The sequence below is a fragment of the Megascapheus bottae genome, chromosome 1 (assembly GCF_031878675.1).
Source record: "Megascapheus bottae isolate mThoBot1 chromosome 1, mThoBot2.hap1, whole genome shotgun sequence".
Lineage (NCBI taxonomy): Eukaryota > Metazoa > Chordata > Mammalia > Rodentia > Geomyidae > Megascapheus > Megascapheus bottae.
The window spans coordinates 42,145,788-42,168,622 of NC_143509.1; the positions used below are offsets into that span (position 1 = coordinate 42,145,788).

The 22,835-nt window shown below is 35.3% G+C and overlaps 1 protein-coding gene across 4 annotated transcripts in view; it reads left to right on the forward strand.

Annotated features, from left to right (window-relative positions):
- The window catches only part of Atp11b (ATPase phospholipid transporting 11B (putative)), a 109,107-nt gene that overhangs the window by 73,991 nt on the left and 12,281 nt on the right, over window positions 1–22,835 (forward strand). The window contains exons 21-30 of one of the 4 annotated variants that reach the window (XM_090342615.1): window positions 1,889–1,991; window positions 6,523–6,668; window positions 7,738–7,797; window positions 10,258–10,385; window positions 11,663–11,801; window positions 13,368–13,433; window positions 13,864–13,967; window positions 14,699–14,864; window positions 18,418–18,503; window positions 22,419–22,541. In XM_090342615.1, coding sequence (XP_090198741.1) covers window positions 1,889–1,991; window positions 6,523–6,668; window positions 7,738–7,797; window positions 10,258–10,385; window positions 11,663–11,801; window positions 13,368–13,433; window positions 13,864–13,967; window positions 14,699–14,864; window positions 18,418–18,503; window positions 22,419–22,503 — 1,083 coding nt within the window. In that variant the 3' untranslated portion in view covers window positions 22,504–22,541. Of the gene's footprint in view, window positions 1–1,888; window positions 1,992–6,522; window positions 6,669–7,737; window positions 7,798–10,257; window positions 10,386–11,662; window positions 11,802–13,367; window positions 13,434–13,863; window positions 13,968–14,698; window positions 14,865–18,417; window positions 18,504–22,418; window positions 22,542–22,835 lie in introns of those variants that run through there. The other 3 variants (XM_090342605.1, XM_090342598.1, XM_090342622.1) reach the window with 3 other exon arrangements.

The following is a 22,835-nucleotide window of genomic DNA, read 5'->3' on the forward strand; positions in this document are numbered from 1 at the left end:
GTTGTTGGGCTTTCTCAAGGCTAGGGCTCTATCACTTGAGCCATAGCCCCACTTTCAGCCTTTTCAGCCTATATACAGTACCCAGGAATCGAACCCCACTGTCTTTGTGCATACTAAGCAAGCACTCTTACCACTAGGCCAAACTACCGGCCTCTAGTGTTTACCTTTAAAGGATCAGCCAGAAGGTGGAAAGCAGTCATTATACTGTTACTAAAATGACTCCTAGCTTGGTTCATTGAGTACTGGTGTCTATTTGCTGGGGGGATCAGGTCCCCCCAAAGTGGCTAGGATATTGCACTTATGTTCTCTATAAAATTACATTCGTTCAGGAGCTATTGGCTCACATCTGTAATCCTAGCTATTTAGGAGGCTGAGATCTGAAGGTGGTATAGGTAGGAAAGTCCGTGAGTCTCTCATCTCCAATTAACCACCAGAAAGCCAGAAATGGAACTAAGGCTAAAGTGGTAGAGTGCCAGCTACCCTTGAGCAAAAAGAACTCCATCTAGGAGCATAGCCTACAGGTAGAATGATTGCCCAGCATGCATGAAGCCCTGGGTTGTATTCCTTGGTACCACATACACAGAAATAGCTGAAAGTGACGCTGTGGTTCAAGTGGCAGAGCACTAACCTTGAGCAAAAAAGTGTCAAAGGACAGTGCCCAGGTTCTGAGTCCAACCCCAGAACTAGGGAAAATAAAAATACTCAGGGACAATGCACAGACCCTGAGTTCAAGTACCAGAACTGGCGCACAAAAAGAAGGGAGGAAGAGAGGAAAAAAAATTCAAGAATTTCAGAGAAACCTCTTTGGACTTCTTTGAATTTAATACTAGGTGTGTGTGTGTGTGTGTGTGTGTGTTTAATTTTGTTTGTTTTGTTAGGTTTTTTTTATGTAGTACTGAGGAATCAAACCCAGGACTTCATACATGTTAGGCAAGCACTCTACCATTAAGCTACTTGCCCAGCCTTTTTTTTTTTTTTTTGCCAGTCCTGGGCTTGAGCTCAGGGCCTGAGCACTGTCCTTGGACTTTCTCAAGGCTAGAGCTCTACCACTTGAGCCTCAGCACCACTTCTGGCTTTTTTCTATGTATGTGGTACCAAGGAATCGAACCCGGGTCTTTATGCATGCTAGGCAAGCACTTTAACCACTAGACGAAACTCCCGGCCGACTTCCGGCTTTTTTCTATGTATGTGGTACCGAGGAATTGAACCCGGGTCTTCATGCATGCTAGGCAAGCACTTTAACCACTAGGCCAAACTCCCGGCCCCCCCAGCCTTTTTTTTTTTTTTTTTTTGGTACTTGTCCTGGTGTCTAAGGCACTATTTCAGAGCTATTTTTGCTCAAGGCTATCGCTCTACCACTTGTCACATCTTCACTTCTGACTTTTTTGGTAGTTATTCAGAGGTAAGAGTCTTACAGGCTTTTCTTCCCCAGCTGACTTCATACTGCAGTGGTCAGATCTAATCCTCTTAAGTAGCAAGGATTACAGGTATGAGCCACGAGCACCCAGTGATTTTTTTTTTAACTTTAGATTTTGTTCATTACAAGCCAAAACTGTTGGCATTTTATCAAGTAGAAAGTTTTGTGAACCCAAAAATTCTGTCCAAAGTTCAGTAATTGGAGTTCTTTTTTTTTTACACAGTAAATTACTAATTATTTGAAAATTTCAAATCTTCTTTATAAAATTCAAACATACCACATTTTTATGACATATCTGAAAAGCATTCCTAAACGTCTTAGTGTAGGTTACTCTCTGAAAAATACTCCAATGCATATTATTGTCTTAATTATGTTTATTACTGTTCTTACTACAGTTACTTCAGATAAATGACAACACACAAAAAAATAATTGAAATGTTATAAAGAATTAATTTATTGTGTATCTTCCAGGTAATAAGACTGATAAAAATCTCACCTGAGAAACCAATAACATTGGCTATTGGTGATGGTGCTAATGATGTAAGCATGATACAAGAAGCACACGTTGGCATAGGTAATTGAGCTTTTTCCCCAGTTTTTAAAGTTGCTATAATTTATTTAATGATTTTGATTTTTCCTTCCATAGATTAAAGTGCAATACTGAATACATGGATGAAAGTAAATGCATCATGGTAATATGTAATGGGTTGTCCCCATTAGAATACTATTCTTAAGCCCACTGTTGAAGATTTTTAGTTCCAATAAGGAAATAAGTGCTTCATTAGTATATATTATCTCTGCCCATTTTCCCTCATTCGCAATTAACTTTATTTTTATGTCACTTTATATCTTAAAAAGTACTTTCACAGATTATTTTATCCTTTTTAAACTCTAAGTTTATGATTTATATAGACTATATTTAAATTTATATTTATGTAGCTTTTGTAGTTTTAAAGTCTTGTTTTAGAATTACAGTTACTACTTAATTTATAAAACTACAGATTCTGAAATTCATTTAATGACAAGAATCTAGACAAAATGGTAATTAAAACATGAGATGTCAGCCAAACAGGAACCTTGACTCAACCTTATAATCCTACTGGCTCAGCCCAGGCCAAAAAAAAAGTGAGATCCCTGTCTGAGCCAATAATCAGCTTCATGTGATGGTATATACCTATTAATCTGTACAGGAAACATGTAGTTAAATTATAGACCAGGCTGGTCCAGGCAAAAACATATTGCAAAAAAATAATGAAAGCACAAAGGGCTAGAGACATGGCTCAAGTGGCAGAGAATAAGCACAAAGCCCTGAGTTCTAAGCCTTGTACTACCAAAAAATAAAATGAAATTTCATTTCTGATTTTAATAACCTTTTTCAGATTTTTCTGCTTTTGTCTGAAATTTCATTCAATTAAAAATACTATTATTATATTTAGTAATGATTAACTTACTAGATCCTATTTTAACATACCTTGGCCTATCTTCCTTTATGGTTTTATTTTACAGTTACAAAGCATAAGAGGTTGGGGTTTGGATTTTTTACTGAAGAAGAAAAAATTTGGATGAGAAGACATATTAGCCCATCTTTTTAATACCTTGTGTTGAGTTCTTCTCAAGCCTTATGTTGCCCTTTATTCCCAAATCAGCTCCTGTCTGAGATCACTGCTATTGATTTTGGATTTTTAATTTTCATTCTACTTAGTATAATATTGCTTTTTAAACTCTCCTTAATAGTTTGATCACTCTATATCCCATACACTAAGCATAAAAATTTTTTATTTAGAGCCAGGTAAGGTATAATCCTAGCTATTTAAGAGGCAAAGATTGGGAAGATCAAAGTTCAGGGTCTGACTGGGCGTGTCTCCATCTGAACCAATAACACATGGGCATGTGCCTGCTACATCCCAGGGTAAATACAGAAGTATTATAATCTAGGAGGCTGGGCAAAAATACAAGATTTTTTTAAAAAATAACAAAGGAAATGGTTCAAAGAAACATATTGGGGTGGGGAGTTTGGCCTAGTGGTAGAGTGCTTGCCTAGTATGCTCAAAGACCTAGGTTTGATTCCTTGGTACTATACCCATAGAAGAAAAAAAAAAGCTGAAAGTGGTGCTGTGGCTCAAATGATAGAGCTCTTGCCTTGAGAAAGCCCAAGGACAGTACCTAGGCCCTGAATTCAACCCCGGGACTTGCAAAGAAGGAGGAGGAGGAGAAACTTATTACTCAGTAAACATTTAAATGATTTTTTTTTTTTTTTTTTGCCAGTCCTGGGGCTTGACCTCAGGGCCTGAGCACTGTCCTTGGGTTTTCTCAAGGCCAGAGCTCTACCACTTGAGCCACAGCACCACTTCCACTTTTTTCTATATATGTGGTACCAAGGAATCGAATCCGGGTCTTCGTGCATGCTGGGCAAGCACTTTACCATTACGCCAAGTTCGTGGCCCCAGGAAGATCTTTTATAAACATCATACCCAAGCAAAAACTTGTAGTTCGCTTTATGGAAAAGATTAGTATATATGGCAGAGGTACAAACTCAAAAAATCAAAAATTTATAAACAGACTAGTAACATGTGTAAAGTAGATAATAAAGTTTCAGTATTCCCAAATATGAAATCTTAATAAATGAACAAAAATAAGAAAAACACTCTAGCAGAAGTATGTAGAAAGATGAAACCATATGTAGAAGGATAAGAACTGTAAAATGAATAAATGCTAAATATATTTAAAAAGTATTTAGTCTTATCATCAAAGAAATACAAGTTAAAACTGGCTGCCAGATTGTAAACAGTTATGAAGATTATTAAGCCTAGCTAGAGTTGTCAAGGATATAGGTTTACAGATGAATTTATACAATGAAACTCCTTCATTGGTATGCATAACAAAATCTTAACTGAGTCTAATGATGTAATTATGTGCTTAGGGATTTCTTAAAAGAATTTTTTTTAAGTGTTAGCCATCTCTGGTAACTCATACCTGTAATCCTAACTACTCAGGAGGCTACAATCTAGTGACCTAGGTCAAAGCTCAGGCAAGAAAGTCCATGAGACTCTTCATCTCCAATTAAACACCAAAACATGGAAAGTGGAGCAGTGGCCCAAGTGGTAGAGCACTAGTCTTGAGCAAAAAAGCTCAGGGACTGTATCCAGGCCCCAAGTTAAGTCTCAGGACTAGTGCAAAAGAAGGAGAAGAAGAAGAAAAACAAAAACATATTGATAGAGATCTAAATATTACTGGGCATCCATATTATAACTTGAGCATCTCAAGTTCATGAGTCACATTGTGCTATCTTGTTGCCTAAAAAAAAAAAGAAAGAAAAAGCTAAATAGTGATAGCTTTGCCTATAATACTAGCTACTACCCAAGAGGCTGATATCTAAAGAATTGAGGTTTGAAGCCAACCCATCCAGAAAAGTCTTTGAGACTCCCTCTCCAATTAGCCAGCAAAATGCCTAACTGGAGGTGTGGCCCAAGTTCCAAGCTGTGGTGAAAAAGCCAAGCAAGAGCACAAGTCCCTGAGATCAAGTGCCAGTATTCTGGCATACATACACACACACTCTTACAATGAGATACGAAGTATTGGAATATAGAGGAGCTTAACACAGTAGTTTATCAGCATATCAACACTTCCGGGCCCTGCCCAGGGCAGCTTATACCATAGAAGGAGGTGATGTTCTGAGCCATTGGCTAAATCAGCATATAGGATTCTAGAATTGAAATTAATAAAGGGTCACGATAAATGAGAAAGAGAAAGTGTGGGGGAGGAAGGAGGAAAGGAAAGGGAAAAGAGGAGCAGGAAAAGGAAGGGGGAGTATAAAGATGGGAGGGATGGAGGCAGGGAGGGAAGGAACTACTATATACAATATCCATTTATTTACATGTTTTGTATACTTTTTGTGTATTCTGTAATATATCAAATAAATGTCTAAACTTTTTTCGTTAGGCATTATAAACATAGATGATTTTTCTGTGTCTATCCATTTAAAATAATTTGAACTTTCCATGATAAAAAAGTTTATTAAAAATAATTTTTACAGTTTTAAGTCAAACAAAAAATTGATAATAACTTGTTTTGCTTTTTGAAACATTTAAATGATTATTATAACTCAAATCTCATATTTTCCAGATAAAATGATATACTGATTTTATATTTTCATTTTTCTTTTTGCAAGTTTATTTCAAATTTACATGTTTTATCATTAGAAAGCACAATTTGTCTGAAGCTCCACAGTTTAAAAACAGTTAGACATACTAACATTTTGTTAGGTTCAAATTACTTGATTTCAGTATCTTTCTATCAATCGGAGCTAATGAGTTTAACGCTAATTAATTTTTGCTTCTTACCCAGTGTTTTGTGCTTATTAGTCTAATAGTTGTTGTTTCTGCTAGCTTCTGGATTTTCAGTATTATCATTTATTTTTAAATTTTTATTTATTTGTTCCAGTACTAGGGCTTGAACTCAGTGCCTGAGTGTTGTTTCTTAGCTTTTTCACTCCAAACTGACATTCTACCACTGAGCCATGTCTTCACTTCCAGCTTCATGGTAGTTAATTAGAGATAAAAGTCTCATAGACTTTACTACCTGGGCAGGCTTTGATTTGCAGACCTCAGATCACAGTTTCCTAAGTAGCTAAGATTGTATGTGTCAATTCAATATTATTTATTTTAATTCTCTAAAGATCTGATATATGTCTGGCTTAATCATAGCTTTATGTTAAACATTTAACTAGAACAACCTTTTGCTAACTGCTGTTATATATTAAGATTCAATTTTTCCAAGTCAGTGGGCATGCTTGCAATCCGAGCTACTCAGGAGACTGAAATCTGAGAATCAAGCTTTGAGGTCAGCTTAGGCAGGAAAATCCATGAGACTGTTAACCACCAAAAAGACAGAATTAGAGCTGTGGCTCAAGTGGTAGAATGCTAGCCTTGAGCAAAAAGCTAAGGAAGAGTGCCCAGATTCATGCCCCAGGACTGGCATACACACACACACACACACACAGATTCAACTAGTATATGTAAATAGTTGAGATATTGACATAATTATCATGAAAAAATCACTTTAGAATTATCAGTTAACATGCCAGTATTTTGTCTTCTTTATTTCAGGAATTATGGGTAAAGAAGGAAGACAAGCTGCACGAAACAGTGACTATGCAATAGCTAGATTTAAATTCCTCTCCAAATTACTTTTTGTTCATGGTCATTTTTATTATATTAGAATAGCTACCCTTGTACAGTATTTTTTTTATAAGGTGAGTTTCGTATGAATGTTTAGAATCAATTACTGATACAGTAGTGTGAAGTTTCAATTTAAGGAATGCTATAACCATATAAATTACTCCTATTTGTCAAGAAATAATGCTGTTGAAAATAATTCTGATTATACTAATGGAATACAAATTATTAGTTGCCTGGAGCAGCAAGGATGTACATGGTAGAATTGACTAGAAAAGGTTATAAGGAAAAAAAAATTCCTACTTTTATGGTGATAATAATGGTTTATAAACTTAACCAAACATCAGAATTTATATTGACGTGTTTTATTTTATGCAAATCATACCATAAAATGTTATTTCTTTATGTTATCTTGAGTAAGTTTTAATTAAACTTTAACATGATAGTTTCAAGTAGAGTTCCTTAAACATTTTTCCTGTGGATGATCCTCTGGTAGACTAATAAAATGTGTGAGCCTGTCAATAAAGGATTTTAAAATGCTCAAAATAAGATACTTAAGAGTAAGATGTTGGAAAACTGTGTGTTCTGTCTATGGCCTTTTGGGAATGATAGGGATCTGTGGAGCCTATGTTAACAGTCCTGGTTCGCAGCATATTCTGTATACCGTAACACCAATAGATTAGAAATTGCTGTCAGATGATGTGGCAGTTTTCTTTTAGCTTATTCTAGCTCTCACTTGTAAAATGAAAATATTGAGGGAGAGAGAATTTTTAAAAGTTCATTTATTGTGTGCTTTCATTTTGTATTATAAGTTTATCATATTCTTAAAGTCTTAAGTGACTCATTTATTATTCTGCACATGAAAATAGTGAATAAGAATTTTTAAGCTTATAAATTTAAAATTATGCTGTTACTTGGCAAAAAAAGGGAGCTAAAAGTATTTCGTTGTAATATCTACACTATTTCTTTAGAGGCTACCAGAAATTTTTAAATAAGAATTATATGTTCCTATTTTATGTGGAAAAGTCCTATGGAAAGATAATCCCCTCACTATATCCACTGAGACTGTTTTTCCCGGTCCCTCTTTAGATAATTTTGTGTTTTAGTCTTAAATATTTAAATTGTTTCCATTTAATTTTTTTTCAGAATGTATGCTTTATCACACCCCAATTTTTATATCAGTTCTACTGTTTGTTTTCTCAACAAGTAAGTAAACAGAAGCTTGCATTTTGCCTTTTTAAGATAAGCTTATATGGTCTGATTTTGGAAGATATTTAGGGTGGCTTTTCATTCTTAATCCTTTGAATAAACTTCCCTTGAGATTATTGGGTTTTTTGTTTGTTTTTTGTTTGTTTGTTTGCCATCTTGGGCTTGAGCTCAGGGCCTGCGCGCCCTGTCCTTGAACTTTCTCAAGGCTAGAGCTCTACCACTTGAGCCTCAGCACTACTTCTGGCTTTTTTTCTGTGTATGTGGTACCGAGGAATGGAACCTGGGTCTTTGCAAATGCTAGGCAAGCACTCTACCACTAGGCCAAACTCCTAGCCCCCTTGAGATTATTGTTGATACCACCACCTGAGTACCTGAGTAGCGTGCATGTGTGCATGTACATGGTGTGAGTGTGTGTGTGCTTGTGTGCATGCACACACATGCTCGCACACTTGTGTATGTATGGAGATGCATACACATCCTAGGGCTTAAACTCAAAGGCCCCATGCTCCTCTGTGGCTTTTTTTACTCAAGACTGAAATTCTGCCAGTTGAGCCACCCCTTCATATCCAGCTTTTTGCTAATTAATTGGAGATAGAGTCTCACAGACTTTTCTTCAAGGGCTTACTTTGAACCGTGATCCTCAGATCTCAGCCACGTGCATATTTAGGATTACAGTCTGTTGTAATTATAAATATTTTCTTTTTTTCCATATATTTTTATTGTAATTAATAGAAGGGTTACATGATATTTGCCAGATAGATGGTGCATTAATTCCCATACATTGATACCCTTTCACATGTCTTGGTCTCCATTTCCCTCCCCCCACCCCCGCCCCTCATCTTGTTTTCCCCCGTTCCCTATCCAATTTCAGATAACCAAATACGAATATATCCGATATATTTTTTTTTCAAACAAAAATGCTGTTCTCATGACAGAGCTTGATAGTTTTTTTTCTGTAAAGTCCATACAAAGGCAGATCCAATAACTATTCACTTCATTTTTTTTCCAAAGTTTTTAAAATTTAAAAGAAACTTTAGTGGTTTACTCCAAGGATAATGTAAGCATCACCCCAGAAAGTAACTTTAAACAATTGATAGGAGCACCTATCATAGTGAACCAAAAGATTTCTAAAGCTTTAGGTTCAGAGAGGAAATACGGTTTGTTGACGTTCGAAGTAATGGCACAGGATGAGTCTTTGTTGCCCATATGTCATATATTTGCCATTCCTGACGTATTCTTATTTTTAGAATGAATAAGAAAAACCTACAGAGATTAAGCAGCTTGCCTAAGATCACGGAGATAAGTTAATGCATGAGCCATGATTTGGACCTTCTGATTCTGACCAGTGAAGCACCCTTTTCACATGCAAAAAAGGTGTCAGGCTGGGCTCTGGTGGCTTATGCCTGTATTCCTAGCTACTCAGAAGGCAGAGATCTGAGGATCAGAATCACACTTGAATTTTGCCTAGGCAAAAACTCCACGAGACTCTTCCTCCAGTAAAGCACCAAAAACAGCTGCAGAAAGAGCTGCAGCTCAAGTGGTAGAGCACTAGCCTTGAATGGAAAAAGCTCAGGAACACTGCCCAGGCCCTGAGTTCCAGCTCCAGGACCAATACCCCCTCCCCCCCAAAAAAAGTGTTCAGATTTCTTTATTAAATTGGTCGGTTTAGTTGAGATATTGCTTTTAATTTACTGAAAAAATATGAGCTTAGTTTTCTTAGGCTTTTCATTATTGTTCCTATCTGAAAATGCTGTTTTCACATGCTTGTACTTGTATCTCTGTATTTCTGCTTAAAGCAGTATTGATTGCAAGTAATCATGTACCCCGATGAAATAAAAAATGCTGTAAGACCATGTGTCAAGAGGACCTACCTGACTGTTTTGATCAAGAAAACAATATTAATTGCACTAAAATAGATACATGAACTGTGGAGTTAGAGCTATTACCACCAGCAGTAGTACCTGCAGCTCCTAACAGGACCCCATCTAGCATCAAAGACTTGGGCCACTATGGAAAGTTCTTAAGGAAAAAGAATGCATGTTCTGTGCCTTAAAAAAGATGAATGGTAACATGTGAACAGGGAGATCAAAACCATGAAAGTGAACCTATAGTTACTCTATAGCAGAGGAATAAGAAGCCGAGGATGCATACAGGACTGTGTAAAATTGCATCACTATGATCAAATTATGGAGAATTTTGAAACTTAGATCCAATTCACTACATTTTTAAAACACCTAACATAGTAAAGTATTTCAATCCCACAATGATTATAAACCTAAACCACTATGCTTATCTGTGTGAGAACCAAATTGAAAGTATTAGATTTATCAAAATGGATTTTTATACAAATTAAGAAAAACTAATTTATGCTTACTTTACTACGCTTTATGATTATATCCATAATGTAATAGAATGTATAATTTACATCTCAAAATGCCTACAAATGTCTCTTTTTAGACACTGTATGACAGCGTGTACCTGACTTTATACAATATTTGTTTTACATCTCTACCTGTTCTGATGTATAGTCTTTTGGAACAGCACATAGACCCTCATGTACTACAGAACAAGCCCACCCTTTATCGGTAAGTATTTTCCAATATTAGATGGTCATACATTTCAGATTACAAGTAATGTATTTAATAATCAACTTTAACAAGTATTTAAAAAACAAGCAAGTGTATAGGTATTGTCGTGGTGATTAATACCAAGGAAAGCATGGTTTTTATGTGGTTAAAAATATAACTTTTCCAAAGTTTTTTAAGAATGAATACTTTTTTTAAAAAATCATAGCTTATACCTTATGGAATTATGAAATCCCTTATACAACTAAATGAAAAATAAATACATTTGTCCTGAGAATTCATTGAGCCATTGTGCAATTTACAGTTGCAAACCAATAGTACTATATTTCATGAAGTTATTAATTAGTAGTCTGTAGAATTCCAAAATATTAACTCAGTTTTATGAGTAATATTAAAAAATTCAAGTCAGGGACATTATGGTCATATCTATGCTTTATTCCTGCCTCCCTAAGAACCATGTAATTCAGTGATATGCAATCTGAACAGGAAGTTCTTTAAGAGTCTCAATGCTGAACCCAACTTGAATGACCTTACTAAAAAAGAAGCCATTATTCAGCATGGGCAAATCTTAGTAGAAAATAATACAGATAAATCAACTTTTCACAATTGATCACGTGTATTATGCCTGTATCATGTTTATTTTATCAAATTTATTGTAATTTATTATGTGAACTCTTACACAAATAAATACTATTATTAAAGTGATTGTAAAATTAGGTTTATTTATTTATTTTTGCCAGGTCTGGAGCTTGAACTCAGGACCAGGGCACTGTACTTGAGCTTTCTCAAAGCTAGTGCTTTACCACTTGAGCCACAGCACCACTTCTGGCCTTTTCTGTGTATGTGGTACTGAGGAATTGAAACCAGTGTTTTATGCATGCTAGGCAAACACTCACCACTAGGACACACTCCCAGCGCTATTTATTAATTTTGCTACTATTTTCTAGTCATCTTAAAACTCTCATTTTAAAATTATCAAATTGTGTTTGGAAATGTGGCTTAGTGGTAGAGTGCTTGCCTAGCATGCATGAAGCCCTGGTTTTGATTCCTCAGTACCACATAAACAGAAAAGGGTAGATGTGATGCTATGGCTCAAGTGGTAGAGCGTTACCCTTGAGCTAAAAGAAGCTCAGGTACAGAGCCCTGGCCCTGAGTTCAAGCCCCAGGACTGGCAAAAAAAAAAAAAAAAAAAAGTAAATTTACAAAATTGTAGCAATTGTTTAGAAGGTAAAAAAAAAAATCTAATACTTTTTTCTTTGTCTTTTTAAACTTTACAGGGACATTAGTAAAAATCGCCTATTAAGCATTCAAACATTTCTCTATTGGACCATTTTGGGTTTCAGTCATGCCTTTATTTTCTTTTTTGGATCCTATTTTCTAATGGGGAAAGATATATCTCTGCTTGCAAATGGCCAGGTAAAATAGTTTTTTATATTGACAGTGTTAACCAAGTGTAAGCTTAACTCACTTCTTAGATTCCCAGAATCCTGCTACTTCATCAGAGCAGCTCAAGGAGGTGTCAGAATGGAAAGAGATTATCCTTATCTTACATTACAGTTGAATAGGTGTCATAAAAAGCACTCTTCTTTTCCTTCTCGGAACTTAAGCAAGGCAAAGCCTTAAATTCTCCTCCACAGAAAAGGAATATAACATATATTAAAGAATAGTAGGTGCTAAACCTTTTTTTTTTAAATCATTTCCAGGTCAGGGACAGCTGGCTGCTTCAAAGAATCTACCCCATAGTCCTAAAAGAGGAGACTGAAACTCCCCTAAGGATAGAGTTGAAGCTCACTAATTTTTAGTGTTTAGGGATCATTACTCAAGATACAAAGCTAGAGAAATATTCATGGTTTGAGTATGACTTTTCCATTTTTTGTCTTTTGATAGTACTCAAATTAAGGAATACTAACTGATGTTTCATTGTCAGTAACTTTTTAATTTTATTTACTTTGTATTTTTGTTGGTACTAGAGTTTGAACTCAAGACTTGTACTTGTTCCACTTGCTTCTTTCATTAGTATAATATTTTACATTTGCTTATATATGTACCATGTACTCTGTTCTTTTTGCTTACCCTAATACTTAAATAAACCTCTGAGAGTCAGACACTGGTACTTCACACCTGTAATCCTAGCTTCTCAGGAAGCTGAGATCTGAGGATTAAAGTTCAGAGCCAGCTCAGGCATACAGATCTGTGAGACTCATCTCATTATTAGCAATAAGCCAGGAGTGGTAGTGTAGCTGAAGTGGCAGAATGATAGCCTTGAGTAAAATAAACCCAGTGAGAGTCAGAGGCCCTGAGTTCAAGCCCCAATTCTGGCACATGCACGCATTCATACATATATGCATACACACAGTATTAGAATTATCCTCATTTTTACAAAGTATTATATGATTCAGAGAGGTTGAATATTTCTCAAGCAAATACTAATTATTAGAAATTTGCAGCTTTTTTTTTTTACAAAACAGTCTTTTAAATAAAATTTTAAACTACTGTTGTGAGATTGTGTTTGCTTTGTAAACTAAGCTAACATTAAGTTTCTGATTATGTTTTTATTTGTGGAAATTCGATCCTTCATATTACTTTGTGATTGTGCATGTGTGACGAACCTTAATAAGTTCTGGCTGTATAGCTTAGAACTTTCTGCCTGTTTTAACTGCTTTTTATGAGGAATATGTACAATAATTCCATTGGCCATTTTCTTTTTTTCAGGTGCTGTTTTAATTTTCTTTCCTGCTTACTATTTTTGTTTATTGTGACAGGAAGAAAGCAATCACATAACCATTCATTTTAAATGAAAGACTGTTGTCTGTGGTACATGACCATAAAACTATCTTTGGATGTCCAGATAAAGATATTATCCAAAAGATCACTATGCATTATAGTAATAAGCATAGCAATGCTTTATCATGCTTTTTCTCATATATAATTTCATTAATATACTCACACATTTCATAGCCTGTTTTTTTTGTTGTTTTTTAGATGTTTGGAAACTGGACATTTGGCACTTTGGTCTTCACAGTCATGGTTATTACAGTCACAGTGAAGGTATTGCACTAAAACTTAAAGAATTTTGTGTCTGTGGAGTTGGCAGTTAATTTTCCTTTTTTCTGTACTTTTTTTAGCTGTAAATTTCACTGGTTTCTAATTTAACAACTTACTAACTGTTGTCAAAAAGTTCTCTTAAATTATGCTGGAAAGCCTTATCTAATTTTGGTCAAATAAAAATAACTGAAATTGTACTTTTGTGTATTGTATAAAACATCACAACTTGTAGAGTCATGTATGAAATTTCAGTGCTGCTTTCTCACAGAAGAAAAATAATGTGAAATTGTGCTATTTCCTACCAGGACCCTCTGATTCATATTTTATCTTAAACATTAAGTAGTATGTTTAATTCTTAAGTTGTCTATAAGAGAGTAAGGGAAAGCTTTATTTTATATTTCTAAGACCTTTTTTCTAAAAAAAATTTTTTTAGATGGCTTTGGAAACTCACTTTTGGACTTGGATCAACCATCTTGTTACCTGGGGATCTATTATATTTTATTTTATATTTTCTTTGTTTTATGGCGGTATTCTCTGGTGAGTATCTATATCATTGTATTTTAATTCTGTTGATTTAACAACAATAAATATTAATGTGGCAAGTTATATTATGAGCAAATTCTGCTCAGAATAGTTTTGAGATACACTACTTGATAACTTAACCTCTCTGACATTTCTTAAATATCAGAAACTTCTAGACATTGTCTATTAGATAATATATTGATTCATCACAATAATTATATTCTTACCTTTATGTGAGATTGAGCATCACAAGATAGAAAAATAAAAACAGGATTTAATTTAAATACTCTAAACTTAAGCTCTATTGCCTTTACAATTAATGTTCTGCACACTAACCACATTACCTCTAAATTATTCAAGTATGCAATAAAAGAAGTCACATAGAATTATCAAATTATGATAGTTGAGTTAATGTCTCTCTTAAAGGTTTATAAGTTACTTCTTCATTAGTAAGATCAGTCACTCAGCCAACCATTTTGTGTGTGTGTGTAGTATTTACAAAGTTTTACCAGTTTGAGTTTGTAACCTTCTCCTGTAATACTCTCAAACATTCCTTGAAATACATGCTTTTTTTCATGTCTTTATTTGTTTTTCATTTTCACTATTTGTTTCTTTTTGAGATAGGATCTTACTCTCTATCCCAGACTTGCTTCAAACTTGAGATTGTTCTGCCTTGGCATCCAGATTGCTGTGACACCATGCCCACTGCTTTCCAGTTTATAAAGCAATTTGTCTTTTTTTTGCAGGCCATTTTTGGGCTCCCAGAATATGTACTTTGTATTTATTCAGCTCCTATCAAGTGGGTCTGTTTGGTTTGCCATAATCCTTATGGTTGTTATGTGTCTGTTCCTTGATGTTGTGAAGAAAGTATTTGACAGGCAGCTCCATCCTACAAGTACTGAAAAGGCACAGGTAAGTAGTTCTTATATTTGATAGCCTTCTAGTAACAAACAGCTGACTATAATTTATCTCTGCCTTAAAATAATTACCATTTCTGTATCATGCATTTTATAATATAAAAATTATTAAATATGATAGTTTAAGGTTGTTTCTAATTATTTTTATTTTTACTACTGATTTTTACTACCAATTTTTTAATTGATTTGAATTTTTTAATGAACAAATTATCATGTCCAGAAAATAGTAACTTATAATATACAGTGTTCTGTCAGATTGATGTAACTAACTATAGAAATATCTTCAGAAATGTTAGATTTTGATTAATAATTTTTCATATTGTTTTAACAAAATAATGTGAATAAAATCTTCAAACTAAGTAATTTTTACAAAATGGATTTTTATAAGATATATTCATTGACTGTTTACTAATTAAAAACTAAACCACAGCAGTTAGTCACATGACACATAGTGTTTAGTAAGAGTATGTTGAAGCTGGACATCGTGGCTTATGTCTATAATTCAAGCTACTTAGGAGACTGAAATATGACAAGCACAATTTGAGACCAGCCAGGGCAGAAAAGTCCCTGAAACTACCATCTCCAATTAACTTTCTACCCTCCCCAAAAAAGCCAGAAACAGAGCTATGGTGCAAATGGGAGAGGGCCAGCCTTGAGTGAAATAAGCAAAAGGACAGTGCGCAGGCTCTGAATTCAAGTCCCAGGACTGGCACAGAAAGATCTGATAAATCTCAGTTCAAATCCCAGCTCTGCCTCTTGATAATACTTTTACTTTGAGCCTACTTCCTCATTAAAATTGATAGAAGTATCTTTCATTCCTTTCATAGTGAGAATTAAAATGAAAGAATGTTTAGAGTAATGCTTTTAAATATGATAACTACTTACTTGAATATGCCTTTTTTTGTATATTTGACTGGCACATGAGCCAGGAATGTATTTGAATTTGTCCTTTTAACTGTACCAAACAGTATTGAGTATATTCTCAGTATTTATTCCCTAATAAATGCTGACTTTATTAATCATTTAGTTCTCAGAATTTGAAGTTATTCTCAACAATTTATTTTTGTTTCATGCCAAGCAATTTTTTTAACTTTTGAAAATGTGATTGTGTAATGATACTGCAAAAAAGAAAAGTGCTCTGTAAGTATGTAGTCATTTGAATTAGGTTTCCTAAACAATGCATTTGTCTGAATTTCCATTGACAATTCCACATTTCTATAGTATTTGCCTTTTTTAGTAATTTAATCCTAGCTAATATATATGTTTATACCATTGAAGTAGTATAGGCCTGTGAAACTTAACATTCAATCCTTTATAAGATATATATCTATATCTCTATATATCTTTGATCAAGTCACTTTGGTAGTCTTCAATTTCCTGTCTGTAGAAAGAAAATAATACTACCTCACATAATATGAGATAATGAATATGAAGCACCTGATACTGCCTGTTATGTAACCCATTATCAGAAACTTAGTTACTATCAGTATGAGGAAGACATTATTGCTCTGTGATACTGATTTCCAAATGAAGCTGAAAACAAATACATAATCTGTGTGCTCACTCTTTCTGCCTATATATACATATATAGGAATGTTAATATGTACAGACCCTCCCCTTTTCTTCTGTAATACATTGCTTAAATCTATATCACAGAAGTTTGCCTGTCTTACTGCTATGTCTTTGGAAGTATTTATAGTAAGCTAGTATTTTTTCTGGAAACTCATTATTAATAAAATGAAGAATATCTTATAATATAATGAGAAAACTTCCTCAGTCTCATTATTAGTTTTAAGGGTGAGTCCTAAACCTGTAGTCAGAGACATTTCATTTTTACTCTGAAGGTAATCTTATTTCAAAAGTCTCAACTATGTTCACAAGTTTCCTCTAGTGAAGGATATTCTTATGAGTCTTATGAGTCTTTAAAAAAAATAGTATCAATTAGTTGTACATGGGGATTTCATTTTGATATGTCCATATATGTGTACAATATACCCTGTTCGTATTTCTATTCCCAATTCGCCCAATAGTATTTTTAAACTTTGTGTATTATGTTTCTAGACCTTCCTCTCTTTCCCTACATAAAGTTAATTCATAAGATGAGATGAATAAATTACTTTTAAAATGTAGTTCTTTGCTGGGAGTGGAGGCTCATGCCTGTGATCCCAGCTGCTCTTGAGGAAGAAACAGAAGAGGTTTGAGGCTAACCTAAGCGAAAAGTTCAAGAGGCTATCTCACCAAAATAGTAAATGGGATGATGGGTGACTATCATCACATAATGTGGCAAACAGAAATAAGATCACATACTAGGCCCAACCAACAAAGATGAGAATCTCTATACAGAAAATACCTAATGCAAAAAGAGAGGGGAGTATGCCTTAAATGGTAGAGCACCTGCCTAGCAAGGGCAAGTCCCTGCATTTATACCCAAGTACTGGTCCCCAAAAAGTAATTCTTTATAAAATAAGTAATCAGATGTTCATCATTTATGAACTTTTTTTTTCTTTTCTTTTTGCCAGTCCTGGGGCTTAAACTCAGGGCCTGGGCACTGTCCTTGGACACTTTTGCTCAAGGCTAGCACTCTGCTACTTGAACCACAGAGCCACTTCTGCTTTTTCTTTGTATGTGGTACAGAGGAATCAAACTCAGGGTTTCATACATGCTAGGGAGCACTCTACCACTAGGCTATGCTCCCAGCCTGCAAACTTACATTTTTGTAGAGATTTCCTACTGATATAAATAATTATATTTTTGTAGAGATTTCCTACTGATATGAACAATTATAATAGTGGTTATCATTACTTTTCCTGTAGGCTAAGGATTGCAGAAAATATATTTTATACTTAAAGGTAGGTTTTTAGGAAGTGACACTGAAGCAATAGGCGTAGGACCATAGCCCTGAGCTGAAGAGCCCAGGGATAACACCCAGGCCCAGAGCTCAAGTCCCACAGCTGACCAAAAAAAAAGGTAGGCTTTTAAACAAGAAGAAAGGAAAAAGTGCTCATACGTATATTGGTTCTTTCAATCATTTTATTTGTGTGTGAAAGCCAGAAAATCTCTCTTGTAGGCTCACTAAATTAATTTTCAAGTGATCTCATTCAGGAGATTTGCTGGATTTTGTTTTTTCCCCTTTTTTACTGAAACAGCAGTCTTGAATATCTGCACATGACAGTATTCTTTGCTATATTTTCAGTAATGATTATTATTTCAGCCTCTACCATTACTTTGATTCCAAATGACAGAGCAATAGCTACTTCAGCTACTTCATTGTTTACCCAAAGTAGCAAACAAAATCCAAAGAACTGTTCCATTTATTGTAAGCTTTGCTTTTCTCCAGAATGACAATATGTGAAGAGTGAAGAACAAACTTTTTTATGGCAAAACCAATATCCTATCGATGTCAGTCATGTATGTGTGCCATGCATATTTCCTATTTTGTGGGAGTAGATGTTTGGTATTTACAAACCTTGTCCTGTGTCTGTCTCGTAGGTGATGAATACTGCTCACTGACTTGTTGTGTGTCCCATCCCTTTTCTGTCCACTTATAGATGTACTCCAACACAGTTGCTTTAAGTGACGAGTTCATCGCACTGCAGCCTTTGCCGAGGGCAAGGAGTCAGCTGAGCAAACTTAGGTAGAGTAGGAGTAGAATCTCATTCATTTCTGCATGCTAAAGGTCAATTCAACAATGTCCAAAAGATGGGCAGAGGCATGAATGAAGAGTGGAGTATTTTTGTTAGCAAGCTCTGTCTCTAATTAGACTTTTATAATCTTATTGAGAAAAAAAAATTCAGATGAAAATTCAGCATACAAGGACAGAGATCTCTGTACCTTGTAAAATATTTTATACCTTAATTATCTTTTCTAGCACAATTCTAATGCTTCTGCTTGTCATATTATTCATATTTAAGAATGCTTCTGCATGTTGAGTAAGTAATGCTACAGAAATCCATCATAAAATTTAAATCTTTAAATTATAGTTCTGGGAAGTAAGAATTGCCCATTTTTTACCTTGCCTTAATCTACGTTGTAAATACTTTGTGTGTTTTTGTGTTTGTATATGGTAATGGTTGCCTAAGCATTTCCTACCCTTTCTACTATTTAGTGCATCTATAAATTGAACAATATGTTTTATATATCTTGTATTTACCACAGAGATCATTTCTGTCTGTTTCCACATAAATAATCACTAATCTAGAAGTCTCTTGACAGAAGAATGAAAGCTGTAGTCCTAGATGTTTTGATAATAGCGTACCAAAATGACACTTAAGTTTAGTTTCAGTTCATCTTTAAATGAAAAGGCAGTATACCCAAATACATTTTAGTTTTGATGTTTTTCACTATCTTATAAATATTTAATCCTGTAATTTTTTATTTCTTTTGGATTCTGAAAGTTTCTAATTTTATCTTTTTTCACTTGATCAAATGAATGGCTTTGAGGGTGGGAGATGTGGCTCATTTTGGTAGAGCACTAGCCATTTAGCAAAAGCAGCAGGTACAGAACTGACATCTTAGTCTCGGGCGGAGTGGGGGGGGCTTTAATGACCTTCCTAACCATTATGTAGTTGTATGAATCTGTAGTTGTGAGCTGCTTTAAAATTTTACCAGATCTTTGGATGTTTTATTAGACTCAAGATTATTTTTAATAAATACTCTAAATTACAGCAGAATGATTATGAATCACAACAAAATATGCAAATTAGTATGTAAGTGATAAACTAAATTTTGTGTTTAAATCTAAAAAGAAATGTGAGAATTTGCTTCCACCTTAGTTGAACCATAGATGTATATCACAATGTTACCCATAGGTGGTTTCCTATAAACACTCCTTTTTTGTTGCTGTTTTTGTTTTTTGTTTGTTTCTGTCAGTTGTGGGGTTTGAATTCTGAACCTGAGCACTATCCCTGAGCTCTTCAGCTCAAGGCCACCACTTCTAGTCTTCTGGGGATAATTGGAGATAACAGTCTTGGGAACTTTTGTGCCTGGGCTGGCTTTGACCTATGATCCTCAGATCTCAGCCTTCTGAGTAGCTAGGGATTAGAGGTGTGAGCCCTGCGCCCTGCGACTATAACATTTTTTTTTAAAATTTTTTTGCCAGTCCTGGGCTTGAGCTCAGGGCCTGAGCACTGTCCTTTCCTCAAGTCTAGAGCTCTACCACTTGAGCCACAGCACCACTTCCAGCTTTTTCTATGTATGTGATACCAAGGAATTGAACCTGGATCTTTGTGCATGGTAGACAAGCACTCTACCACTAGGCCAAACTCCCGGCCCAACTATCACATTTTTTAACACCTAGTTATTCAATTCTACAGAAGTAGAAGAGTTAATTATTAAAAGAATACTATAGCCAATTATTTTGTCAAGTGAAGATAACTTTGGCATTGTGATTAATCATATTGCTATAAAATCATTTTCATACATTACATTGGCTTGTCAAAATGAATGAGAAAACTAGATCATAAGTCAAAGATGATTAACATGCAATAGATTAGGTCTTTCAGACATTCATGTCTGAAAGATCATGAGTATTAGGTCAGATAGCCTTCATGCAGCCACTTCCCAGTGAAATGATGTCACAAAGGGTAGAAAGAGCTCAGCTGTCAACCACAGTGCTAGTGCCATACTTCCTGCTGCTTCCAAAGTGTTCTAACCAAATACATCCACATCCCTAGTGTGTTTTCCTTTCTTGGTCTATCAAGTGGTTGTTTTACTTATTAGTTTCCTCACCATGACCAACAAACAAAAGCATACACAAAAAATACTATGTTCATCCAAAAGCCAGCTGGAAATGACAGTTGCTCATATAGCACTGAGTGCCTACAAGGCGGGCATCTGTACATAGCTGTGTGGAGACCAAGTGTTCACATGTCACTTCTGATGTGTTCTGTATACTCTTATGACAAAAGACAAAGAACACTTACCTAGATAGCAGGTAGTTTATGAGCTCTTACGTCCTTAATCAGGTCAGTACTTCCTAAGAACCTTTAACATAAACTCTTAAGATTCTTTAAAGAATGTTTTATTGGACTGTATTCTGTTCTCTTGTTTTCTAGGCAAAATTATTAAGTATCTTCACACAAACTTACTGTATTCTTGAAAACAAGGAATTTTAAAAAAATTATTTAGATTAATAAGAGAACTACCACAGCTGGGACCAGGAGTTTGGCCTAGGGATAGAGTGCTTGCCTAACATGCACGAAGACCTGGGTTCAATTCTTTGGTACCACATACATAGAAAAGTCTGGAAGTGGTGCTGTGGCTCAAGTGGTAGAGCTCTAGCCTTGAGAAAGCCCAAGGACAGTGCTCAGACCCTGAGGTCTAACCCTAGGACAGGCAGAGAGAAAGAGAGAGAGAAGGTGGGGAGGGAGAGAACACTACCACAGGAGATTAGTGATTAGAGGCAAAAATCAAGACCCTTTCCAAAACTTAAAGCAACAGGGTAAAAATGATGTGATTAGAGAACTACATAAAGGAAGGCCCTGAGATGATTATTCTTAACACCCTCATAATACTTACATACAAAATATACCATAGTATATTTTTTGAAATAGTTATTAGTCCTAGGAGCAGAAAAACACATAGAGTTGATAAGACAAGTTCTCTTATTCATTGCAAACATTTCTCATAATTTATATGATAGCTATAGCACATTTTAAAATTAAACTTCTTTAAAGAGAAGTAGAATCTTCATGAATTAGTTGACCCCTCACTAAAAACATAGTTTAAGGGTTGAGCAACAGTGACTCATTCCTGCACTCTGACCCAGGAGGCTGAGATTTGAGGATTGTGCTCCAAAGCCAACCAAGGCAAGAAAAGTCCAGAAAAGCCAGAAGTAGAGCTGTGGCTCGAGTAAAACCTTGAGCAAAGAAACTCAAAGACAGTGCCCAGCCCCTGAGGTCAAGCCCAAGAACCGATACACTACATATATAGAGAAAGAGAGAAAAAATTGTTAACATTCACATCAAGCCCCTCATTTACATGTCTGACATAAAACTTTGTAATCCCTTCTGCTTTTCTAAAGTCCAGCTGAGTATAGAAATCTCCTGAGACTATAACATGACTGGTGACGGGCCAAGAATTTGGCCTAGTGGTAGAGTGCTTGCCTAGCATGCACGAAGACATGGGTTTGATTCCTCGGTACCACATACATAGAAAAAGCCAGAAATGGTGCTGTGGCTCAAGTGCAGATCACTAGATTTGAGGAAGCCCAAGGACAGTGCTCAGGCCCTGAGTTCAAGCCCCAAGACTGGCAAAAAAAAAAAAAAAAATGAACGGTAAGAAATTAGAAATACCACTTGGCAAGAAGAACCTGAAGTATTGGTGGCAATTAATTTCAAGGAAACTTAGTTTTGACTAGCTTGTATGTTTAGCGAGCTTTGTTTGCCTGGTGATATTTCCCTTAAGCTTCTGTTTTGTGATAGTAAATGTGCCTGAGGGTAGTCATTTGTGCCTCGGATTGAGACCCAACTTACTGTATTGATTCTAAACCTATATATACATGAGAATATTATTCTGTAACATGAGCCTTGTTGCTTTTCTGTTCTTCTAGATGGAAGAAGATAAGGGTTCAGTCGGCTCAGCATATGACTTTGCTGAAAGCCAGCACAGAGGGGAGGACAGTGGGCACCTGCTAGCTAAGCCTTGCAGCCGGCAGGACAGTTGTTACATGCACTAGGTAGTACTGCACTGGACCTTGTGGGCACCCATCCACTGTGTTCTCATGCTTGGGGCATGCCATGGGAAAACTGACTTAACATTTTCATCTTTACCATTTCTCATATGTCATTTTAGTTTAGTTCTTTTCCTATTTTGTGGCATTTACATGTCTTGTATGTTTATTCTAAATACCTTGTGAATCTTTCTTGGGAGTGATAAATTCTTTATCTCAGATCTACCTTAGGTTTTTCTCACATACTTTTGCATTTCTCCCTTTGCAATCAAGTCGTCTTGTATTTAATATCTCTGA